The sequence below is a fragment of the Thermobia domestica genome, chromosome 12, assembly GCF_964235325.1.
Source record: "Thermobia domestica chromosome 12, izTheDome1.hap1.1, whole genome shotgun sequence".
NCBI lineage: Eukaryota > Metazoa > Arthropoda > Insecta > Zygentoma > Lepismatidae > Thermobia > Thermobia domestica.
Window position 1 is genome coordinate 27,853,808 of NC_137465.1, and position 20,825 is coordinate 27,874,632.

General features: G+C 37.3%; 1 protein-coding gene across 5 annotated transcripts in view; it reads left to right on the plus strand.

Annotated features, from left to right (window-relative positions):
• Positions 1-20,825, plus strand: part of ash1 (histone-lysine N-methyltransferase ash1) — a 261,636-nt gene that overhangs the window by 20,532 nt on the left and 220,279 nt on the right. For all 5 annotated transcript variants that reach the window (XM_081733560.1, XM_081733563.1, XM_081733564.1 and 2 more), the window contains exons 5-7: positions 5,047-5,208; positions 11,894-12,184; positions 15,576-15,737. In XM_081733560.1, the coding sequence (XP_081589686.1) occupies positions 5,047-5,208; positions 11,894-12,184; positions 15,576-15,737 (615 nt within the window). The remainder of the gene's footprint in view (positions 1-5,046; positions 5,209-11,893; positions 12,185-15,575; positions 15,738-20,825) is intronic.

Here is a 20,825-nt window from a genome sequence, read left to right on the forward strand (position 1 = left end):
ATTAGGGGAAATCCCGTTTTGAACGGGCAACGGAGCAATACTGCTTTCTTTTCTTCGTAACAATGGGTTTGGGTTTTTAAATCGTTAACTATTCCAACGGGGAAATCACCATCGACGTTTGAGACGAAAATTCTTTCGCGTGCGCGTCTGCTTGTTTGTTCCCAGATAATAGGGCGTAAATAGAGGGGTCCTATCCCTTCTCCGATTTTTTTAAAGATTTATAATTTTAGGTGAAATTTATGTATTTCATGCCTCAAGCTAGTGCCTCCAATTTTTTTTTAAATATGCCCCTACCAAATATCAGTAACTTTTTATGAAAAAAAGTGACTTTTCATAAATGTTGCTATACTTTTTCCTTAATGCTTAACCTTTTAAATTATATTACCAATTTTTATCCTATTAAAAATCGAATCTTCATTATTCGATTTAAAAAGTACCAATGAACCTTTTTACTTCGTTTTTTTTTTTTTTTTTCAAGACTGAAGGCACTGTAGTATATGTTACATATGCTTTCACGCCTTTCTGCGTCAAGACATAGTGTGTGATGACATCATAAATTTAAAAAGATATTTTTTATGCCTATTATTATCATTTTTCGGCAGGCTTACCTTTTGCATTCAAAAGACTGAAATTTTGCACACTTGTTCAGTGCACCCCTTTGTCAGATGTTTTCAGATCTCTGCGTGAAAACAGGGAGGTCCAGAGGGAATATGTAAATAATAATAATAATAATAATAATAATAATAATAATAATAATAATAATAATAAAATAAAAAAAGCTTTTTCCGCGATTCAGATGGAGACATATGAACGGTACCGTTTGAAACGCTGTTCTATTCTGAAGAGAATGACGTACAAACAATGATCCTAGGATAAATAGGGATGTTTCAGGAAACTGTTGCCTGAGATCCTGTTTTATAAGGGAATCTGGGGATTTGGGGGATATTTTTCGCGGCTTACATTTGCACCTAGAAAATTGAAATTTTGCACATTTATTCAATGCACCCCTTAGTATTTTTCAGTGTTTCAGATCTCTACCTTAAAACAGGGGGTTGGTCCAGAGGGGTAAAAAGTAAAAAAGGATATTTTTTTAACAGAAAATCTCTTTTTTCTTGATTTTTCCGCCCCAGATACACCATGGAGACATTTGAATGATACGATTGAAAATCTTCTTTATTCTGAAGAGAATAATAAAAAAATCACGACCCTAGGATAAATAGAGATGTCTGAGAAAATTTCTATTACATGCGTATTATCTGGGACATGTGGGGATGTTCTTAGCTCATTGTTAAATATTTTCCCCGCCCTTACTATTCAAGATAGCTTGAAATTTTATACACACATTTAGTACACCCCTTAGTATTTCCCAGTTCATTTTGAGATATGTGCGTTAACACAAGGGAGTCCAGAGGGGATCAAAATTAAAAAAAAAAAAAAAAAAAGTCAGAAAAAAATTTTCTCTCAAAATTTCCCGCTTCAGGGGCATGATAGGGAAATCTGAATGTTACCGTTTCAAAAGCTGTTCTATTCTGAAGAGAATGAGGTATGAACCATGATCCTAGGATAAATAGGGATGATGATGTAGCTGCTTGACTGAAATTCTATAATTTTCCTTTTAAAAAAAAAACATAATTTAAAAGAGTTAAGAGACATTGTTTGAGATTGAGGATTCAATACAATTGAGGTTAACAATTGAGGATTCATCCAAAATTCAACCCTAATACTTTCACTTAAATGGCATAATTAGCATTTAATACTAATTCCTAATGCTTTTTCTTCAGTTCGCGACTTGTAATTTACGAGGAGAAAGATTTGATTTAAATCAAAAAAATCGATTTAAATCAAAAAAATCAACAAAAATGATTTTTTTTTAAAAAAATCATGATTTTTTTCCACCCTGCGTGTAAGATACCATTCCATTTGCCCATTTTAATTTTAAGAACTTGTAAGAACAGTTGTTCCCTATATAACATGCAATAAATTCGTATCGTTGTATTCTGAAAGGCCCGAGAAAGTAAAATACCGTGGTTTAACTTCAAAAGTCCTTTATAGTAAGTAGTAGCAATTTGTAATGAGTAATTTTTATCAGCTACATGTCTACATCTTCGTGAAAAGTGAATCAAATTAAATGCACATTAATTCTATTACTATAGAAATTATTTCATTGTTGCAGTAATTATATCGGTAGTGTTATCTTGTATATGCATTGTTTCGCAATGTGCATTGAGTTAAAACTTGGGAATGTTAGTATATTGTTGCTAGGGTGGAAGAAAATCATTAAAAAAATAAATAAATAAAACATCATTATTGATTTTTTTAATATAATTTTTTTTTAAATTTAAACCACATCCTCTTCTCGTATAATACACGTCTCGAACTGAAAATTAGTATTAAATGTTAATTATGTCATTTAAATAAAAGTATTGAGGTTGAAATTTTGACTTAACCCTTTGGGGATCCCATACGGGGTGTATACAATCTGTACCATACGGGGTGTTTCATGGTACATTGCGTTATAACTCTTCTATTTGAGCTTTTTCGTCCGGGTTTTTTTGTTTTTCAAGTCCAGAGGCATTGTATGGTACCTTACGTACGGTTTCACACCTTCCTGCGTCGACACATAGGATGTGATGACGTCATAATTCTAAAATATATATTTTCTTTTAATATTGTCTATGTTCATTATTTTTTGGCGGGTTTATTTTTGCACGTAGAAGATTGAAATTTTGCACAAACATTCAGTCCACCGAGTAGTATTTACCAGGTTTTTTTTTTTTCAGATTTCTGCGTTAAAACAGGGGGGGATTCAGAGGGGCAAAAAGTTGAAAAAAGGGATATTTTACCAAAAAATCCATTTCTTCGCGATTTTCCCGCCTTAGATACATGATGGAGACAAGTGATTGGTACCGCCTGAAAGGCAGTTCTATTCTGAAGAGAATGATGTGCGACACATGACCCTAAGGTAATTAGGGAAGTGTCAGGGAATTTTTATCCAAATATACTTCTGTATAGGGGAATTTTGGACATTTTCGGTATTATTTTTTGCGGGTTTATTTTTGCACCTAGAAGATTGAAATTATGCACAAACATTCAGTCCATCGAGGAGTATTTACCAGATTTTTTTTGTCGTACTTCTGTGTTAAAACAGGGACGTACAGAGGGGCTAAACGTTGAAAAAGGGAATTTTTTACCAAAAAATCCCTTTCACGGGATTTTCTCGCCTTAGATACATGATGGAGACAAGTGAATGGTACCGCCTGAAAGGCAGTTCTATTCTGAAGAGAATGATGTGCAAATCATGATCCTAGGGTAATTAGGGATGTCTCAGGGAATGTTTAAAAATTTCCCTCTGTATACGGGAATATGGGACATTGTCGGTGTATAATTTTTGGCGGGCTTACTTTTGCACCTGGAAAATTGGAATTGTGCATAAACTTTCAGCCCACCTAGTAGAATTTATCAGTTTTTTTTTTTTCAGATCTCTGCGTTAAAACAGGGGGGGTCCAGGGGGGCTAAAAGTTGAAAAAAGGATATTTAGATCCTAAAAATCCCTTTTTCGGGATTTTCCCGCCTTAGGTACATGATGGAGACACGTGAGTCATACCGCCTGAAAGGCAGTTCTAAGCTGAAGAGAATGATGGGCGAAACATGGCCCTAGGGTAATTAGGGATATCTCAGGAAATTTTTTACCTGAGATCATGGTGTTTTACGGTAATTTAGGGCATGGTGGGAATTCCTGATAAAATTTCTCCCGCCCTTAGTATTCAAGATAGAAACTTGAAATTTGGCACACACATTCAGTGTACCAAGTACTATTTATCAGATTTTTTTTAGATGGCTACGTTCACACAGGGCCGCTCCAGAGGGGCCCAAAGTGCGAGAAGAAAATTCCCTCCGAAATTTTCCCTTTGACATCATTTTTCCCGCTCCTGGTATATGGTATGAGCGAAAGCCAGCTTCATTCTGAAGAGAATGAGGTATGAACCATGATCCTAAGATAAATAGTGACGATGCAGTAGCTGCTTGACTGAAAGTCGAAAAAAGCCGGGTGCCGGAAAGGGTTAATCCCCAATCGTTAACCTATTCCAGTCCCAAACAATGTTTTCTTAAGCATTAAGGAAAAAGTACACCAACGTTTATCAATATGGCACTTTTTCCACAAAAGTTATTGATATTTGAGAGGTATCCAGTATATTTGTTAAAAATGCCAGGCGGTCCAGAACTAGCTTGCGGCACTAAAGCTGCGTATAAAATACGTAAATTTCCCCTAAAGTTCTGTAAAATGCACAAAATTTTTAAGTTTCGGAGAGGGATCGGATCCTCCCGGAATACACCTCTATTATTTTGGAACAAATAGACGCGCACACAAAAGTTTTTTCGTCTTAATGTCGATGGGATTTCTCCGGTGGAATAGTTAATGATTTATAAACCCTATGTTACGAAGAGAAGAAAGCAGGATGACCCCGTTACCCATTCAAAACGGGATTTTCCTCTGCATGAAACATTCGTTTTGATGTGCTGTACGTACATTTACGTCTCATGGTGTTATGATTATTATCTTCCATAGTCGAAATAACAAAACAGAAACGGAATTTCACTTATTTTCACTTTGAATTAATTTATTTCGAAATTTGATTTAAATCAACGATTTTATGAAAAAAAAAAAAATTAAATCAATCTATCTTGATGGTTGTACAATTTCCAGTTCTCAATGGCATTTTGCAGAAGTCTTATTGCTATAATATATATGATTCGAATTCAGACTTTTTCTCGTAACACGTGACAAGAAAAGCTGTTGGTGCAGTAAAGGTATATAAAAATAAGGTATAATTATATTAAACAGAAGCATACCTTAAACATTTAAAGTATTCTAAGTTGTGAATTATTAAATAGAATAAATATATCTTGAATGTTCCAATTTATTAGAATGGCTAGAGCTTTTGAACGAAACCTTTTCATGAAAAGAGAATAATCAAGGATAAACAATTCATGTTGGATGGTATTATTTTGTGTATGCGTCTTCTAACGCTTTTGTACTTGTTTCAGTATTCTCATAGTGGTGGGGATGGAGACCGAACGTCTCCAGTTACAACCCACCCTCTGCTGACGAGTTCTGCTCTCCCAGCATGGAGTGCTGTTATTCACAGACCAGCCGAAGATTCTGAACCTGAAGACCTTCCGTCAACAGTTGATATGGAAGCTATAAAGGTAAGGTTAATTATAACACTAAGAATAGAAATCAGCTATTCGGAAAGCCAATTTGAATAAAATCATAATAAGGTAAATATTCTCATCTCAGTGATTTTCAAGAAAGTAAAATTACCGGTCGATGTGTTTAGACACGACTTGGGGTGAATCATCAGGAAAGGCGAAAGAAGAATTACTTTTAGATGTATGAAACAGAAACACAAGGATGTAGCTAAAATACTTAGCAATTAGGATAATTCGTCAGAATTGCATTGATTGAGAAGGCAAATTTGGCCTTTTTGTGAAAAGAAGGGAAGTTCACTTCATTGACAGTAATGGTAGTCATGGAGGCAAAGAGATCTCGTTTAGAGAAGAGAACAGGTTTTTTAATCATTTGTCAACTAGAACTTGGTCCCAATATTGTCTAATTTCATCAGTAAAATATCAATACACTTTGTCTAATTCGAAGTCTTACACAAAATTCGAATTTTCGTGTGGGTATCTTCGGGATGCTCCTCATCCCTTCTTCTATTTTTACGTCAAACATCTGAAAATGCTGATACACCGCTTTATCAGCTTATCTCATCGTTTTTTCGGTTATCGCTGCAATGATCCTGTGTGATAAGCGAGTTACTGAAGTAGATGATATGTCATAGCTTTGTCGTAGGGTACTTCATTGTGAGGAAGAACTACGGTCTACTCCACGTTTTGGAATTGTGGCTTGTTTGATCATAGCGCAAGATCACATACGCCATGTCATGCTATGAATTTCACCAAGGACATTCAGCCATCGTAGTGGCACAAAGCCTCAGTGTCGTGTATGGTCGGGGTGTTGTGGATGTGTAGAAAAGCCAAAGGTGATTCCGGACGTTTCTGTCTGGGGACACAAGCATCACCAATAGGGCACAAGAAGAGAGACCAATGGTGCTAGACAGCGGTGAAGGTAAATCCAATACAAACTGATAAAAAACTGGCTAACAAACTCCTTGTCACCCATCGACCTTCGTGGTATCTGCAGGACCTTCATACGCATCGGAACTCGATAAATGGGTATCCCTTGCGTTAGTCTCTCAACAGAAGCTGCAGCGAGTGGACATCTACAGTTCCTTGCTCACCTGTCAGAAACGTGAGCCATTTCTAGATAGAATGGTGACAGAGGATGGGAAGTGTGTCCTCTACCACAGCATCATATGCAAACATCAGTGGATATTTAAAGGGGATATTTGATATATATACCAAAATAGAACAAAATCGAAATAGAATCAAATGCACCCTTGAAAGGTGATGTTCAGTGTTTGGTTCGATAATCCGTTTTGAGTTCTTTCCACGTAACCAGACAATCAATCCCGATGTCTCCTGTTAGCAGCTTGAATGTGTAATGACTGCATTGTTGGAGAAACGTGCTGGTCTGGTTCATCGCAAGAGTGTTTCCATCCATGGTGTTAACGAGCGCCCACACATGACAAGAAGAACCTGCGATATTATCGAGGAATGTGGCTGGTAAAAAATTCATATTGAATCAACAGACTACTGTGTTTTCACAGTCTTCAAAACCACCTTTCTCTGAAAACACTGCAAGATGTGGATGACATGCGACGTACAGTGACGTAGTTTTTTGTTTCCGAAACCGGTAACTTCTTACGGCGAGAAATTAATCAACTGGTTTACAGGTGGAGAGTCGGATAGAAAGTTATTTTGACTGAAGTTAGTGTTTCAGTTATCGTTCTTTTCCTCATTGAGCAAAAAATACGACATTACTTATGGAATAACCCGGTATTTTAGATTAAAAGTCCAAACACCAAGTTTCATGTCTCTGATCATCAGAGATTCCAAGTTAGCGACATTTTAGTAGAATAATTACACATGTATTTCTCCCCTTCCTCGTCTAATTTTCAAAAATCCTTTTCTAGTAATACCTTACACCACCCATCCTATGTATTTTCCACATTTCAAGTTTCTAGCTTGAACGTATGGCTTGTGCGTTGATCAGTCAGTCAGTTACTTAGATTGTCTTTTGTATAGAGAGATTGAAGACTTGACCATATGCAAAAGCAATGTGCCTTTTCTTGAAAGGCCTGTCAGCTGGTCTTTGGGAACAGAAAGTAAGCTAAATTTTGCTCATATGAATAGTGACATTGCATATGTCGGAGATACAGGACTTCACAGATAACTTACATAACATTGTGTTGCAATGAAAAAAATAATAATAAAAAAAAAAAGGAAAATGAAAAACCCAACCAACAGAGGGAAAAAGTCTGAAATCTTCAAGAAGTGATCATTAGACTTCGAGACATGCACTATAAACGTTAAAACATGCAAGAAACTATGCACTGAGAATTGCGAAAATATTCAGTACTAAATGTTCAGTGTTTCTCGCCTTTTATTGAGCATGTTGAATACATCTAATGTAAATAAGTATGTTAAATGTGAATGTATGTGTAGAAGAAACTAATACTTAGGACTATGGCTAAGGCGGCAACCGCAGTACCGGACTTGCTGGTGGTGTATTAGAACGAACTCATACTACGTGAGAAACAGCAGAACAGCTATGTGCAGTAAACTAAACAAACGATGAAAGTGTAAAAAAGGACAACCTTTGATTTCCAAAAAGGGACGATTTGTTGGCTCTCTCGTTGTGTGGTGCGAGAGTGACGAAATTATCAAATCTATTAAGTGTGTTGCAAGGAGCAGTATCCAAGATGATGACTTCCTTACAAAACTGACGGCAAAACCTACATGGGCGAAGAGGAACAGTGGTCGAAAGAAAACCCTTAAGTGCAGGTGCTGTCGAGCTTTATAGCTGATTGTCATTCGGAATTGTCGTGCTACTGCGGTCAGGTGACGGAGAAAGTCAAGCAACATCTTTTACAGCCTATGTCGACAATTACAATTTCATGACATGGACGTACGGGATCGGGTTTTACGAGCGAAGTCACTGATAAAAGACCATAACAATTAAGTTCAACGCCAGTGTGTCGTGAACGTGCAGCATGGACCGTTGATGACTAGAAATGTGTTATATGGTCGGATATAAGTCATCGTTCACCTTATTTCAAGCCATGGACAATCTTTGTGTGGCGCACTCTCAAACAGACGTACAATCTGTAATGTTACCACTCAACCGTAAATCATGGAGGCGGCTTTGTGAGGCTATGGGTCACAGAATCGTGATTTTCAGTGAGTCTTGTACTGTCGTTCACTAGATATGATTACGTAGCTATTTTAGGGGATCATGTATGCTATAGTCCAGATGTTTCCGGGTAATGGTGCCATATTTCAAGATGATAATGCCCCCATACACACAGGTGGAACTGTTGCGGCTTGGTTTGAGGAACATAGGGAGGAAATTGAACATATTACCGGTAACTGGCCCGCCCAATACCTGGATATGAACATAATTGAACACCTCTGATTCGTTTTGGGAACACAAATCTGGCTCAGATATCTGCCTCCCTCCTCTCACGGAATTAATTGACGCACTGTAAAAGGAATAGAGTAATATAAGAATGGAAAATACTACTTCCGGAATCGCCGCAGTGTGTGTGTGTTTCTAGAGCGCATGCTGATCTTAGTTTGAATGTTCCAGTACACTGATCACTGTAAAGAGTTGGCTGATTTACTTTTTGTAGAGAGCGTTCTGCCAATAGTATCTATGGATCGGAATCTGTGTCTGTAATGCTTTCGATCGCGTATTGTCGAATTAAGTGACTTCAAGCCTGGTGTAATAGTAACTCTGTGAGAGGGCAAATGATCTATCCGTGGATTTGGCGTCCGTGTGTCACAGGTTCATCAGTGATGTACGTAATAGGTAACAAAACATATCCACAGCAGATGTTCCCGCCAAGTCCTCTCGTGAAGCACCGAGAGTCACATGGATACAAAGATTGTTCGGCTCGCTGTAACTAACAGGACGGCGCTCCTAACGCAGTCACTGTGACGCCCCATGTGAGAGTACGAAAGGTAACACACACTCATGCTGTAACTTTGTAACACAGAACAGGATTTAAGCTTGATATGGGCATTTCCATAAATACCTTAAGAGGAGCTACTATACTTCGTAACGACGGTGAAGTTCTTTATATGTTTATTAAAAACTTTATTTCAGTTATTTTGTCATTGTCATTTGAACATAGTTTTGAGATTCTTAAAGAAATTCTTGCAAATATTATCTTTCATTTTATTTGAGTAAGCCAAATTTGCATATGTAGTGGCTGCCTGCTGTATCTTCTCAGAATACCAGAGGACCTACATAGGCTTCACGTCCATTTTTCCTGTTATGAATTGGTGAGATCCAGGAACCCTCTACTGTTCTTAGTTGTAGTTTCCTATGTCGGTTTGATGAGAAGTTGTGTAGAGTTCAGACTAATGTATAGAAATTCTAATTGAGCATTTTCCATATGTGAATATATCGTATCGGCCACGAAGTTGTAATAAATTTCTCATCGTACAGAATATTTTAATGCGTCGGTATCAACCAACATAAAAATAATACTAGGAAATAGATAGGCAATTTTCGAGCAAATTACAAAAAAAAAAAAAAAAAAAAAAAAAAAAAAATCAATCGGCTGTAGCCAGAGCCAGTGGCGTGGTCCCGTACAGCGTCTGTACATCCACGAACGTACCGAATTCAAGGCTCGGTCATGGTTGGAAGCCCACCTTAATGATATGTCTATCCCTTCTTAGCCTCGGTGTTGAGTAAAGACACAAAAACACAATAATCTGCTGGATTTCATTCGAGTATTCAAGTGTTGTACATAACACTTACATAGAAAAAAAGTTTAAAAGAGCAATATTTGACGTCTATATAATGCGTCAACATCAGGTATTTTAGCCTTCTCTACTGGTGTGATCGCTTGCGCACTCCGCCTTCACTGCTCGTGGTCCCAGCTTCGGTACGTGGTGGGAGAGCATTAAAGTTTTCTAGGAGTTCGGATTCTGGTTAAACTGTAGGTCTGTGTCTCAAATAGCTATAGCGCTGAAAGGACGCTAAAGTTACTCACACAAACATATCGTCGAAAACTATACTATACTATGATGAAGTAAAAGTTTAAAAGAAAGTCTTCGTTGTTTATATTTGGTCTAGGAATTAATTCGTGCGGGTGGACAAGAGATGGCGCAACGAACGGAGCGTCCCACAGTTCCGTGTATCCACACATGTGTTGCAAACCCCTGTCATCGCGTATCGTTCGTAGTATAGGGCAGTGGATTAAAGCGTCAACAACACCAGTTTGTAGTTAAGTGAACATGGCGCAATTTGTGCCTGATAAAGTGTTTTTGCGGGGTGTCCTGCTGCATTACTTTAACATGCAGAAAAGTGCGACTGAAAGTCATCGTATTTTGGTGGAAGTGTATGGTGACCATGCTCTAGCTGAGCGAACGTGTCAGAAGTGGTTTGCACGGTTTAGAAGTGGTGATTTCGGCTTGGCAGACCAAGAGCGAGCTGGACAGCCAAAAAAATTTCAAGACGAAGAATTGACAGCATTGCTCGAGCAGGATTCGTGTCAAACGCAGGAACAACTTGCAGCAGCATTAGGCGTTGATCAAACAACAGTCTCCAAACGCTTGAAAGCCATGGGAATGATTCAAAAGATGTCACATTGGGTTCCACATGAATTGAAAGACAGAGACGTTGAAAGACGAAAAACCATTTGCGAATTGCTGCTTCAAAGACAGAGCAGAAAGGGGTTTCTGCATCGAATTATTACGGGTGATGAGAAGTGGATCCATTACGAGAACCCTAAACGAAAAAAGGCCTGGGTGAAACCAGGTGAACCAGGTCCATCACAACCAAAACGAGATATTCACTGTGCAAAGGTTATGCTGTGCATATGGTGGGATATGAAAGGTGTGGTGTACTATGAGCTGCTGCAACCGGGTGAAACTATGAATGGAGAACGTTATCGACGACAGTTAATGCGTTTGAAGCAAGCTCTGGCCAGAACACGACCAGAATGGGAGAACAGGCATGATAAACTTATTGTTCAACATGATAACGCTCGCCCACATGTCGCAAAACCGGTCAAAACCTATTTAGAAAATGTCGGATGGGAAGTTTTACCCCACCCGCCGTATTCACCAGACGTTGCTCCTTCGGACTACTACTTGTTCGATTGCATGAACAACGATTTGATTGGACAGCGGTTTACTTCTTCAGAAGATATCGAAACATGGGTCTCTGACTGGATCGCTTCCAAGGATGAGGACTTCTTTCGCCACGGAATCCGTACATTGCCTGACAGATGGGCGAAAGTGGTGGCTAGCGATGGACAATATTTTTCTTAAGGTATTTATGTATTTTGTGTTTGTACTACAGCTTCAATGTGTGCGTACCAACCGCACGAATTAATTCCTAGACCAAATAGAAAGACCGGATACGATAGCTTTTTCATTCTAATGAATTAGGATTCAACTCCCGACATGAAGACTTTCGAAGGAAATTGTAATAACATGATTGGCACCTTCACTTTTCACTCAACTATTTACACTGTCGAGAAACTTACTACAAACTTGAAGGTACTTATTGCAACGTGTAAATTAATCACCATTCATGTTCTCTAACGCAATCTTTTCTTTTCTGTATATTGCCTATTGTTCACTACAGAAGTGCAAAGCAGTACTTTTTGAGAAAGTAGCTTTTATTAATAATTTTGTCAGTAATTTATAATGAAATCGTAGTAATTCGTTACCGTATACTTGTTTCTTTTAGGGTTCTCCTACTACTCCTCTGCCAACTTCGAAGGTTCCTCTGAGCACAATTCCTGAGAACTGGAGTGCTCTGGGGGAAGAGAATTGGAGCGAGAGGAAGAAATCAAATGACCGCAAAGAGCGTCAAGACAAGGACGTTGATGATGAAGAGGAAGAGGAAGACGATGATGATGAACAAGATGATGATGATAAGGATGGCGATGATGATGATGACGACGATGATGATGATGAATCAGATACAGATTCTGATAGTGATTCAGAAAGTGCCAATGGATCAGGAAGTGACACTGAGGTAGATAGCTCTCAGCCTCACACGACTAGTACCCAAAATTGTATTTCTCTCTCAGTATCTTGTAAATTTCCCGCTTAAAAGCTTTTAAACTGGATTGCGAGAATGGACATATCTTTTAGGGAATTCTTTTGGTGTGGTTTTGCAGCAAAAGAACAGTAACAAGCTGTTAAGAAAAAACAGCAGTGTTAAACACAATATTGAAATTATAGATTTAGTACTTCATTTTCAGGTTATAATGCAAAATTTTTCACAATCTATATTTTAGTGTACGATTAGTCTTTTGATTCACAATTCGCGTTTCTATATACAGGATGTCTCTAACCTTTTAAGTCAAACTTACACAAATGATAAGAATCGTCAAATATATATTTGGAGATATAGTTAGAAATGCGTTGTTCAGCTGGTCGCTAACAGATTTTTGGAGCGTTTCACTCTGTAAGGGCTGTAATGCCAGTGGTTGGTTAGTTTTTATTTATTTTATATATAGCCTGTATATAAAATTCTGCACAGATGTGATTGTTGAGGTTGAGTGTAACATTGTAGCCAGCATGCTACAACGCAGAACATCGATCATTCATTCATTCTTTTTTAAAGTGAATGAGTGCTAGCTTACTTTTCGATGGCAATTCAACATTCATCAGGACTGCCATGTTCCAATTCGCAATACCATAGTGTTGTGGGTTAGAAAATTTCAAGGAACAGCTTGAGTCATGATGAAATCTTCCAAGCAAAACCACGTACAGTTCGAACTCCAGAGAATATTTAACCGTGTGCGTCACTGTTCTGCGAAGTATACGGGACCTGCAATAAAACATGCTATTCTTCTTGCAATTCTTGACCGTTCCTTACGTAGAATATTTCATATGGACTTAATTTCCACCCACACAAACCTGTTGTGGTGCAATAGTTGAGTGCCATAAGTAAGAAAATTCGCAGTCGTTGTTTGCAATGACATTACGTAAATGTTACAAGCAAAACGTTTTGAGCTATAGTTTAATTCGGAAATCAAAAATACAATTTGTATAATCAGTCGTTTCAATTTCAACTTGAAAACCATGTTTTCCTGCCGGACTCTGTAGAGAAACGTATAGGATAAAATAAAAGAAATCAACTGATTTTCCTTAAACCACATTCTGTACAAGTGAAAACTCAATGAAAATTGCTCGTACTTTCAGACCACATGGAGTGTACCACAACTCTAGTTATGCTTGGACAAATTAGTGTCTTGTCTTAATGAACATCTATAATTATTAAATTCGATATTCCGATTCCTCTTACACCACATCTCTTATCGAAGTATGAGCACCGATCCTAAGAGTGAAAATGTAGATGGTTGTTCATGGAGAGGATTGGATAGTGTAGTGTTAGCGCACCGACACAGTAGATTAGAGTCCTAAGTTTGGTTCCCAGCTCAGTCAAAATTCACGTAGAATATTTTAATTTTCGAATTAAACTGTAACAGAAAATGGTTTGCTTGCAACATTTAAGTAATGTCATTGCAACGAAAAGAGCGAATTTTCTTATTCATAACACTCAATTGTTGCACCCACAACAGGTTTGTGAGAGTGAAAACTGAGGTCTATATGAAATTTTTGAGTAAGGAGCGGTCAGGAATTGCAGGTCCCGTAAACTTCGCAGAACGGAGCGACGTACACGTGTAAATATTCTCTGGAGTTCGAACGGTATTCGGTTTCCTTGAAGATCTCATTACGGCTTAAGCTGTTCCTTGAAATTTTCTAACTCACAACACTATGGTATTGCGGATTGGAACACTAGTTCTGATGAATGTTGAATTGTCGTCCAAATGTACGCTAGCAGTCAGTTATTTTTAAAAACACATTTTTAAGATAAATGATCGATGCTCTGCTGACCAAAGCTCCATGGCGACTGAAATGTTGTGGCAAGCTGACTACAATGTCACAGGCGGATCAGGAGCTTTCTGGGCCTAGTGGCTGTCACGTCTTTTATTAACGTGACTCCGTAGTTTGCCTCACAACACTGGGTGGATGCCAAAAATTGGGAGGCATTGGTCGGGAATCGAACCTGGGACTATGCGAACGTGAGTCCAACGCTTTAGTCACTTATAAAATAATAATAATAATAATAATAATAATAATAATAAAAAGCTTTCAGTTAAGTCAGTCGTGAATACGGCACTGAGATAAGGGAAACATATCATTTTCAGAAAAGTGAGTGCTTTATGTTTATAACCAGTTGTAAGCAAAACATTTCTAGTTATATACTTACCCTACATAATAATCTATTATAAACATTTTTCTCTTGTCTGCGCTTACAGCTACATAGTTAATTTAGATGAAATATCATAACTATATGGCTGATATAATATAGACGCTTACATATGCTGAAGGAATATAAAATGTTTTTGTTGTATGATGGGCAGAATTATCGAGGAAAAAGGAAGATAAAGAAAGATAAGTGAAAAGGATGGTGATAGCTTGCTAGCGGCGCCCTATGTCGTTTCCGTAAAAATGAAGTGAATTTAAAAGCTGTTGCAAACTTTTTCATGCTGGTTAGTGTAACTTTATTATTATTATCATTACTTGGAAAGCCACTGGTACTAGGTAGTCCTTATATTCTTTCTACATCATTTTAAAATGGTTCCCCTTTAGGCAACGAAGAATGGATTTGTAATTATCATGACAATTACATGAGATAACACCCTTGTTTCTCACAAGTCCTTACAGTTCATTTTACGGAATCACACCGGGTAGATTATTTTTCATTCTTACAAATTGCTGACTCAAATCAATATGAAGATTGGAAAGTTGTTTTCCTTATGCAAGGTCCTATGATTGACGTCCCCAGCTAAAATTTGAATCATTCAATTAGGTTTCATCGTGCACAAATACTATAGACTTGGATTTTATTAATAATTTACAATTTCATGCCCTACCTCCCATATTAACTCTCTTCAGTTACTTCATCTTGCAGTTACCATTATCTTAATTGATATACATGCTATTTACAGTTTTTAACCATGAGTTTGTAGGTATAGAAACAATATTTGAACATAGGGTACGTGTTCTGATTAAAATATAGTTCCCGCAGTTTCTGCATATTTCATTTGCTTTTCATTTTCATATGCATATGCATGAATACTTAAAAATTGTATTCTATGGGAATGTCGTAAGTGATGACATTATCATAAGATTTGTGAGAAATATTACATTGAATTCAGTGTGAATGCTTTGTAAGATATATATATATATATATATTGAAAGGCAATGTGTTATGTTTTCCGTGGCTTTTTACTTGAAATATTATAATCTAGTAAAAGAACACACTGCTGAAAGAAGTCTTTCTTGGTATGATATACATTTATCCGATTTGAAAGACCAGTGAATCTAAATACATTTTCTGTTTTGTTCAGGGCTCAGACAGTGACAGTTGTAGCTGGAGTGGCTCCGACTCTGATTCTGGTAGTAGTGCTGGAAGTCAAGCAAGTTCCTGCTCATCGCGTAGTGATCGTTCCAACCCAGCTTCACCGTCTCATGAACAGACGTTCTCCATTCGAGAGACGAATTTTGACCAGGTAAGTTGTCCTACGCTCTTTATTTCGTAGTTTCTTGTCTGATATAAATATACATCACCACTTCTATACACAAAATACTTCATTTCTGAATATGATATACCTAATGTAATTATGAGAGTTGATTTGCAGCTGCGCTATGGGAAAGTAATAAATACGCTTTTTTTTTTTTTTTTAATCAGTAAGTTCCATGAAAAAACGTAGTTGTTTTTCGTATGTTATTTTCTTTCCTTAGCAAGTAATTGTGGCTTTCAACCGTAACCTTACACACTAAGAAAAACAATGTAAACGTAATATTTGCGTAATAAATGCTGATACACTGGGTAACAAATTTTGACCAACTTTATGTTTATCTGATTTCTTTTCTTTTTTAAATATCGTTGGGTGGTACTAATAACGTGCATAACGTTAGTTTTCCCGAAATGTCGAAAATCGCCTTAAAATTCGTCTTTAACCTTTAGAAATCGGATAATTTGTCGATTTTTTCCTCCATTTTTCGTTAAAGCGTAATAACTAAGAAACCATTTGCCCTAACACAACCGATTATGCCTTGCTTTTTAAGCAAAGGAATAGGCTTTTAAACTGTGTAAGTTTATTTGCAATATTACATGCCAAAGAAAATTTATTCAACAAATTTTGAGAAAATTCTTAATTTTTCCTAAAAATTAATTATTTTTTATTTCTAGAGTTGGTAACACTGTTTGTATAGTTAGTCAAATTACATCAGATATTTATTGATCAAAAATTGATTCTGTAAGTTTTAAATTGATATACACGAGACGACACAAAATGTTGGAGACAAAATTAGAAATTTGGTTATGAAATCAACTGGAACTTGACAAAGAAAAATGAAAAAAGTCATTTTTCATTTCCGTGTAATAGTTCCTAACCTCTATTTTCAACTAAAATATATTACCTTTCTAATACTTTTCGTACGCAGAAGTATATATTTAATGGCTAGTCTATATAAGCCGCAGTTTTGGTCCGATTCTGATTTTTATCGAGAAATTTAGAGCTAATTGTTATCTTACAATATGCTTCACTGAAGAAATTATGCAGAATTAACATAGTCACTATGGAGTACGAACACAGCGTACAAAATAAAAAAAAAACGCTTAGCAAAAATATATCCATTTTCACTCCAAGCACATAATGCAGAACATTTTTAAAATGAGCACGATTGCTTTTTCGCTTGTGCGAAGCTGATTTGTCATCAGAAATCAATGTCCAAATGTAATCTCCCATCATCGCAGTGTCCCAGCGTCCTTGGTATCTTCTTTCTGTTTGTTCAATGTCTTGATGAAAGCGTTCACCATGTTCTTCACTCACATCTGCTAAATTTGGACGGAAAAATCAAGATGGGAAAACAAAAAATGGAATTTCAACGACATTCTACAACCCAAATTACGATATAGGTCAATCAAAGAGTCTATTAACTCCCTATAATTTTTACTCCTATTTTTACCAAGGAAACCTTGCACTACCGCCCTAAAAGCTTCTCAAGCACTTTTTTCCTCTCGAGTCATTCTATTCTGAAGTTCTTCAGACTGAAGCATCACACGTATCTGTGGCCCAGTAAATATGCCAGCTGTGACTTTAGCGTCAGTTAACTGTGGAAACATTTGTCTTATGTAAGAAAGAGCTGCAGAATGTGGATCTAATGCTCTAACAAACTGTTTTACAAGTCCTAATTTTATGTGGAGTGGTGGTAGTAAGATTTTGTCCCTTTCAATGTATGACATTGTGAGTGCCAAGAAGTAAATGTTTCCTTTCTGGCCACACCGTAAGTGTATAATGACGGTCAGTAGCTCTGCTATCCCAAAGGCAAAGAAAACACGAATATTTAGTATAGCCACTCTGCAAACCTAGAAGAAAACCGATCATCTTAAAGTCTCCACAAATATACCATTTATATTTTTGGTACTAAATCTTTTCCAATAATAAATTCACGTTTTCGTAGTCTTCCTTCATGTGGACTGAGTGTGCAACTGGTACAAAAGGATTAACATTTCCATTGTGCAGAAGAACTGCCTTCAAACTTCTAGATGAACTGTCTATGAAAAGGTGCCATTCCTCTGGTTGATGTGGGAAACCGATAGCTTCAAATAGACCACTAACGTCATGACAATAACACAAACTTCCTTCCATTTTGAAGAATTGTGAAATAGTTGTATGCCTTTTCCTATATTGTGATATTTTAAATGTTGGAAGCAGAAAATTCCATTCATTCAAACGTGAAGCAAGAAGTTCTGCCTTTGATTTGGGAAGATTAAATCTCTTACCAAGTCATCAAGTTCTTGCTGATTAAGCAAATGTGGTTCCTTTTTCCTGGTTTCATGCGAAAAACTAATATCAAGATCGGAAGATTCCTCTGACTCTCCTTCCGATTAAAATATCTCTGGTGGTTTGGGTACAGGAAGTTCGTCACTATGTGGGACTGGAGCTATGGATGAAGGTAAACTGGGGTATTCTATTTTTCTCCTATTCTTTCTGTTTTTATAGTGTGTCACGTCAACTAAACAGAAGTAGCAGTCAGTAGGCTTTCTCCAAATTCGAGGAATAGCAAATGGCATAACTTTCGGGTTTCCCGTAACCAACCTTCTAATGTAGATCGGCAACTTCCGCAACACACATGCGGAGCCCAATGTTTGTCTTGATCACCTATGGGCACTCGAAAGTAAGCTTTATATGCAACACAGATCTTTGTTCCAAGCACAATGTTATGTTTAAGTTGTTTGGGGCTTGTGTAATATCCACAAACATAACAAAATGAGTGCTGACATTTTATCTACCAAACAGCACCTAGTGAAATTATATCAAGTGCCACTGATATAATATAGTTACCACTATAGTTACTCAATACTGTATGCAGCTGGCTATCCAAGTGGAGTCATATAGAAATTTACTGACTTTACTTAAGTAAAAGTTAATGTTTTTTGTAAAAGTATGGGGAAAATTAAGAAATTATATTTTCCTAGACAGTTATTTTCATTCCAAATAAATGCTTTATTCAAAATTTGTAATCATAGAATGCATATGTTACGAAACGGAACTTGCTAATTAATCCACAAGAGTTTGTTCTGGAGTAAAGGCTGAAATTCTTCCTCTAAAATGGCGTTCTTGAACAAAGACGATTTTGTAAAATTCCTTCCAAACAATCGACATTTGAGGAAAACTAATATCAGATTCGTAATTAGCACGTCAAAATCATTCGGTAAATGTAAAAACATTAAGATAAACAATTTCTTGTTGAGCAGTGTAATTTATTACTACCTAGTCAAATTCTAGATGTGCTTACGTGCTTACATGAGCGAAAGACAAAACTAAAAGCAGATATCTTATACTTTCATGGATTGCACTGTTATGTCTATCAATAATACAAAAGGTTGTTCGCTGTCCATATCTGACCATTTTCGATTCGATGCTGGTACCTGGCATAGCAGTGTTGTGTCTCACCTTGTAGGTGGTGTTGGTCAGGAGCGTTATCAAATGACGCCGAAAATTCACCGGTATTGGGAAGATTACGTAACGGCCCTTTTTCATGGTAAGTTTTCGTACGTACGCATTGTGAAACAGTGTCGGGAGAATGGGTTAACACTCAGGGTGACTACTGCGAAAGCTATTGTGGCCCTCAGGTTGAAGTGTGTGCAGAAGGCTCGTGTACACCACCTGCTACGACATCACATTGCCGAACGTAAGACAAACTGTAGAAAACTGAAAAGTACCTGGCAGGTTCCAAATGGAAGAAGGTTGTCAGTACGGATGAATCATATATCCATCTCACTGCTGGTGGTCACATTCGGGTGATCATATACCATGAGCTTGACGGCAAGGGGCGCAGCAACTTCGTTCGTCAGTGCAGGGAAAGTTATGACGGTATTATTATTGGTTATTATTGGATTCGGATTATGACGGTAAGTTGTTGATACGCAAGGTGGACAAAAACATGAAGGTGAATGCAAGATACTTCCAAAAATCTATTCTGATATTTATCTATCGGAGAGACATCCCAGAATTGTATGGAATGGACGCGAACCAGATGATGATCCATATAGACAAGGCTTCGAGTCATACCGCCACAACTTCACTACGTTCTTATTAGGAAATTGCAGAGGAATTAGGAATTCGTGTCATTCCGTTTCAAGACATTTCTGTATAAAGCTCAGATGTGGTCCAATGGATTTTTGCGCATTTGAACTGTTGAAACGATGTCTTCAACATTGGATCCTGGATGGTCTATGGAAAGCTTTCAGGAAGGAGTGGGACAGAATTCCCATGCTTGTCCTGCGCCGGAGCTTGCTGCAATGGAAACTAATGCCGTGTAATAGTCCACAATGCTGTGGGTCCAATAGAACATGATCAGTGGTGGCGGCGCGGTATCTCTTTAAGGTGAGTACCCGTCAAAAATAGTCGGACTTAAGCGAACAACCTTTTGTATTTACTGCAATCATAAAGTTCCTATGTCTAGAAGCTACAATTTAATTCCTTCAATCGTCCAGCAGTTTAGTGGGTTCGGAATCATTATTCTCGGTTTATTTCCAGTGTGATAACCTAGCATCAGCGTCGCCAGAAATTGATGTTTCGCAAACTCACTCTGTCTGTTGTCATGTCTGTAATGGTGTGTATATCGAGAATGAAATGGGATAGCGACAAATATTTATACATTCGAAATCCTTATTGATGATCTGTCGACCGTTTTCATTGTCATCAAGAAAAGAAAAAGCAGATTTTCCATTACAATGCCTGTTGATCGCTAGTCCCGAATTCCCATGTTTCGCGCTGAAGTTTCCGTATCTAGTTAACAGTTATCGGGAATATTCAGACAAAATGTGTTAGTTGTGCTACATAAAGTAGCGGTTTTCAACAGGTATGTCGCATATCACCATGGGGTGTGTCGCGAAATCTTAGAACTTAAAAATCAATTTTATCCGTACAAGAGGCCTATAAGTCTAGACTGAATACTTTTTTTTTTTAAATACCAGAAGCCTGTAATAATAAGTTAAAGTCAATTTTGAGGCCCTTCATTTCAATATTTTTCTAGAAAGGCTGTTTGAGAGTACTTGATCACTCTCCACCTACCTCTCTAAAAGT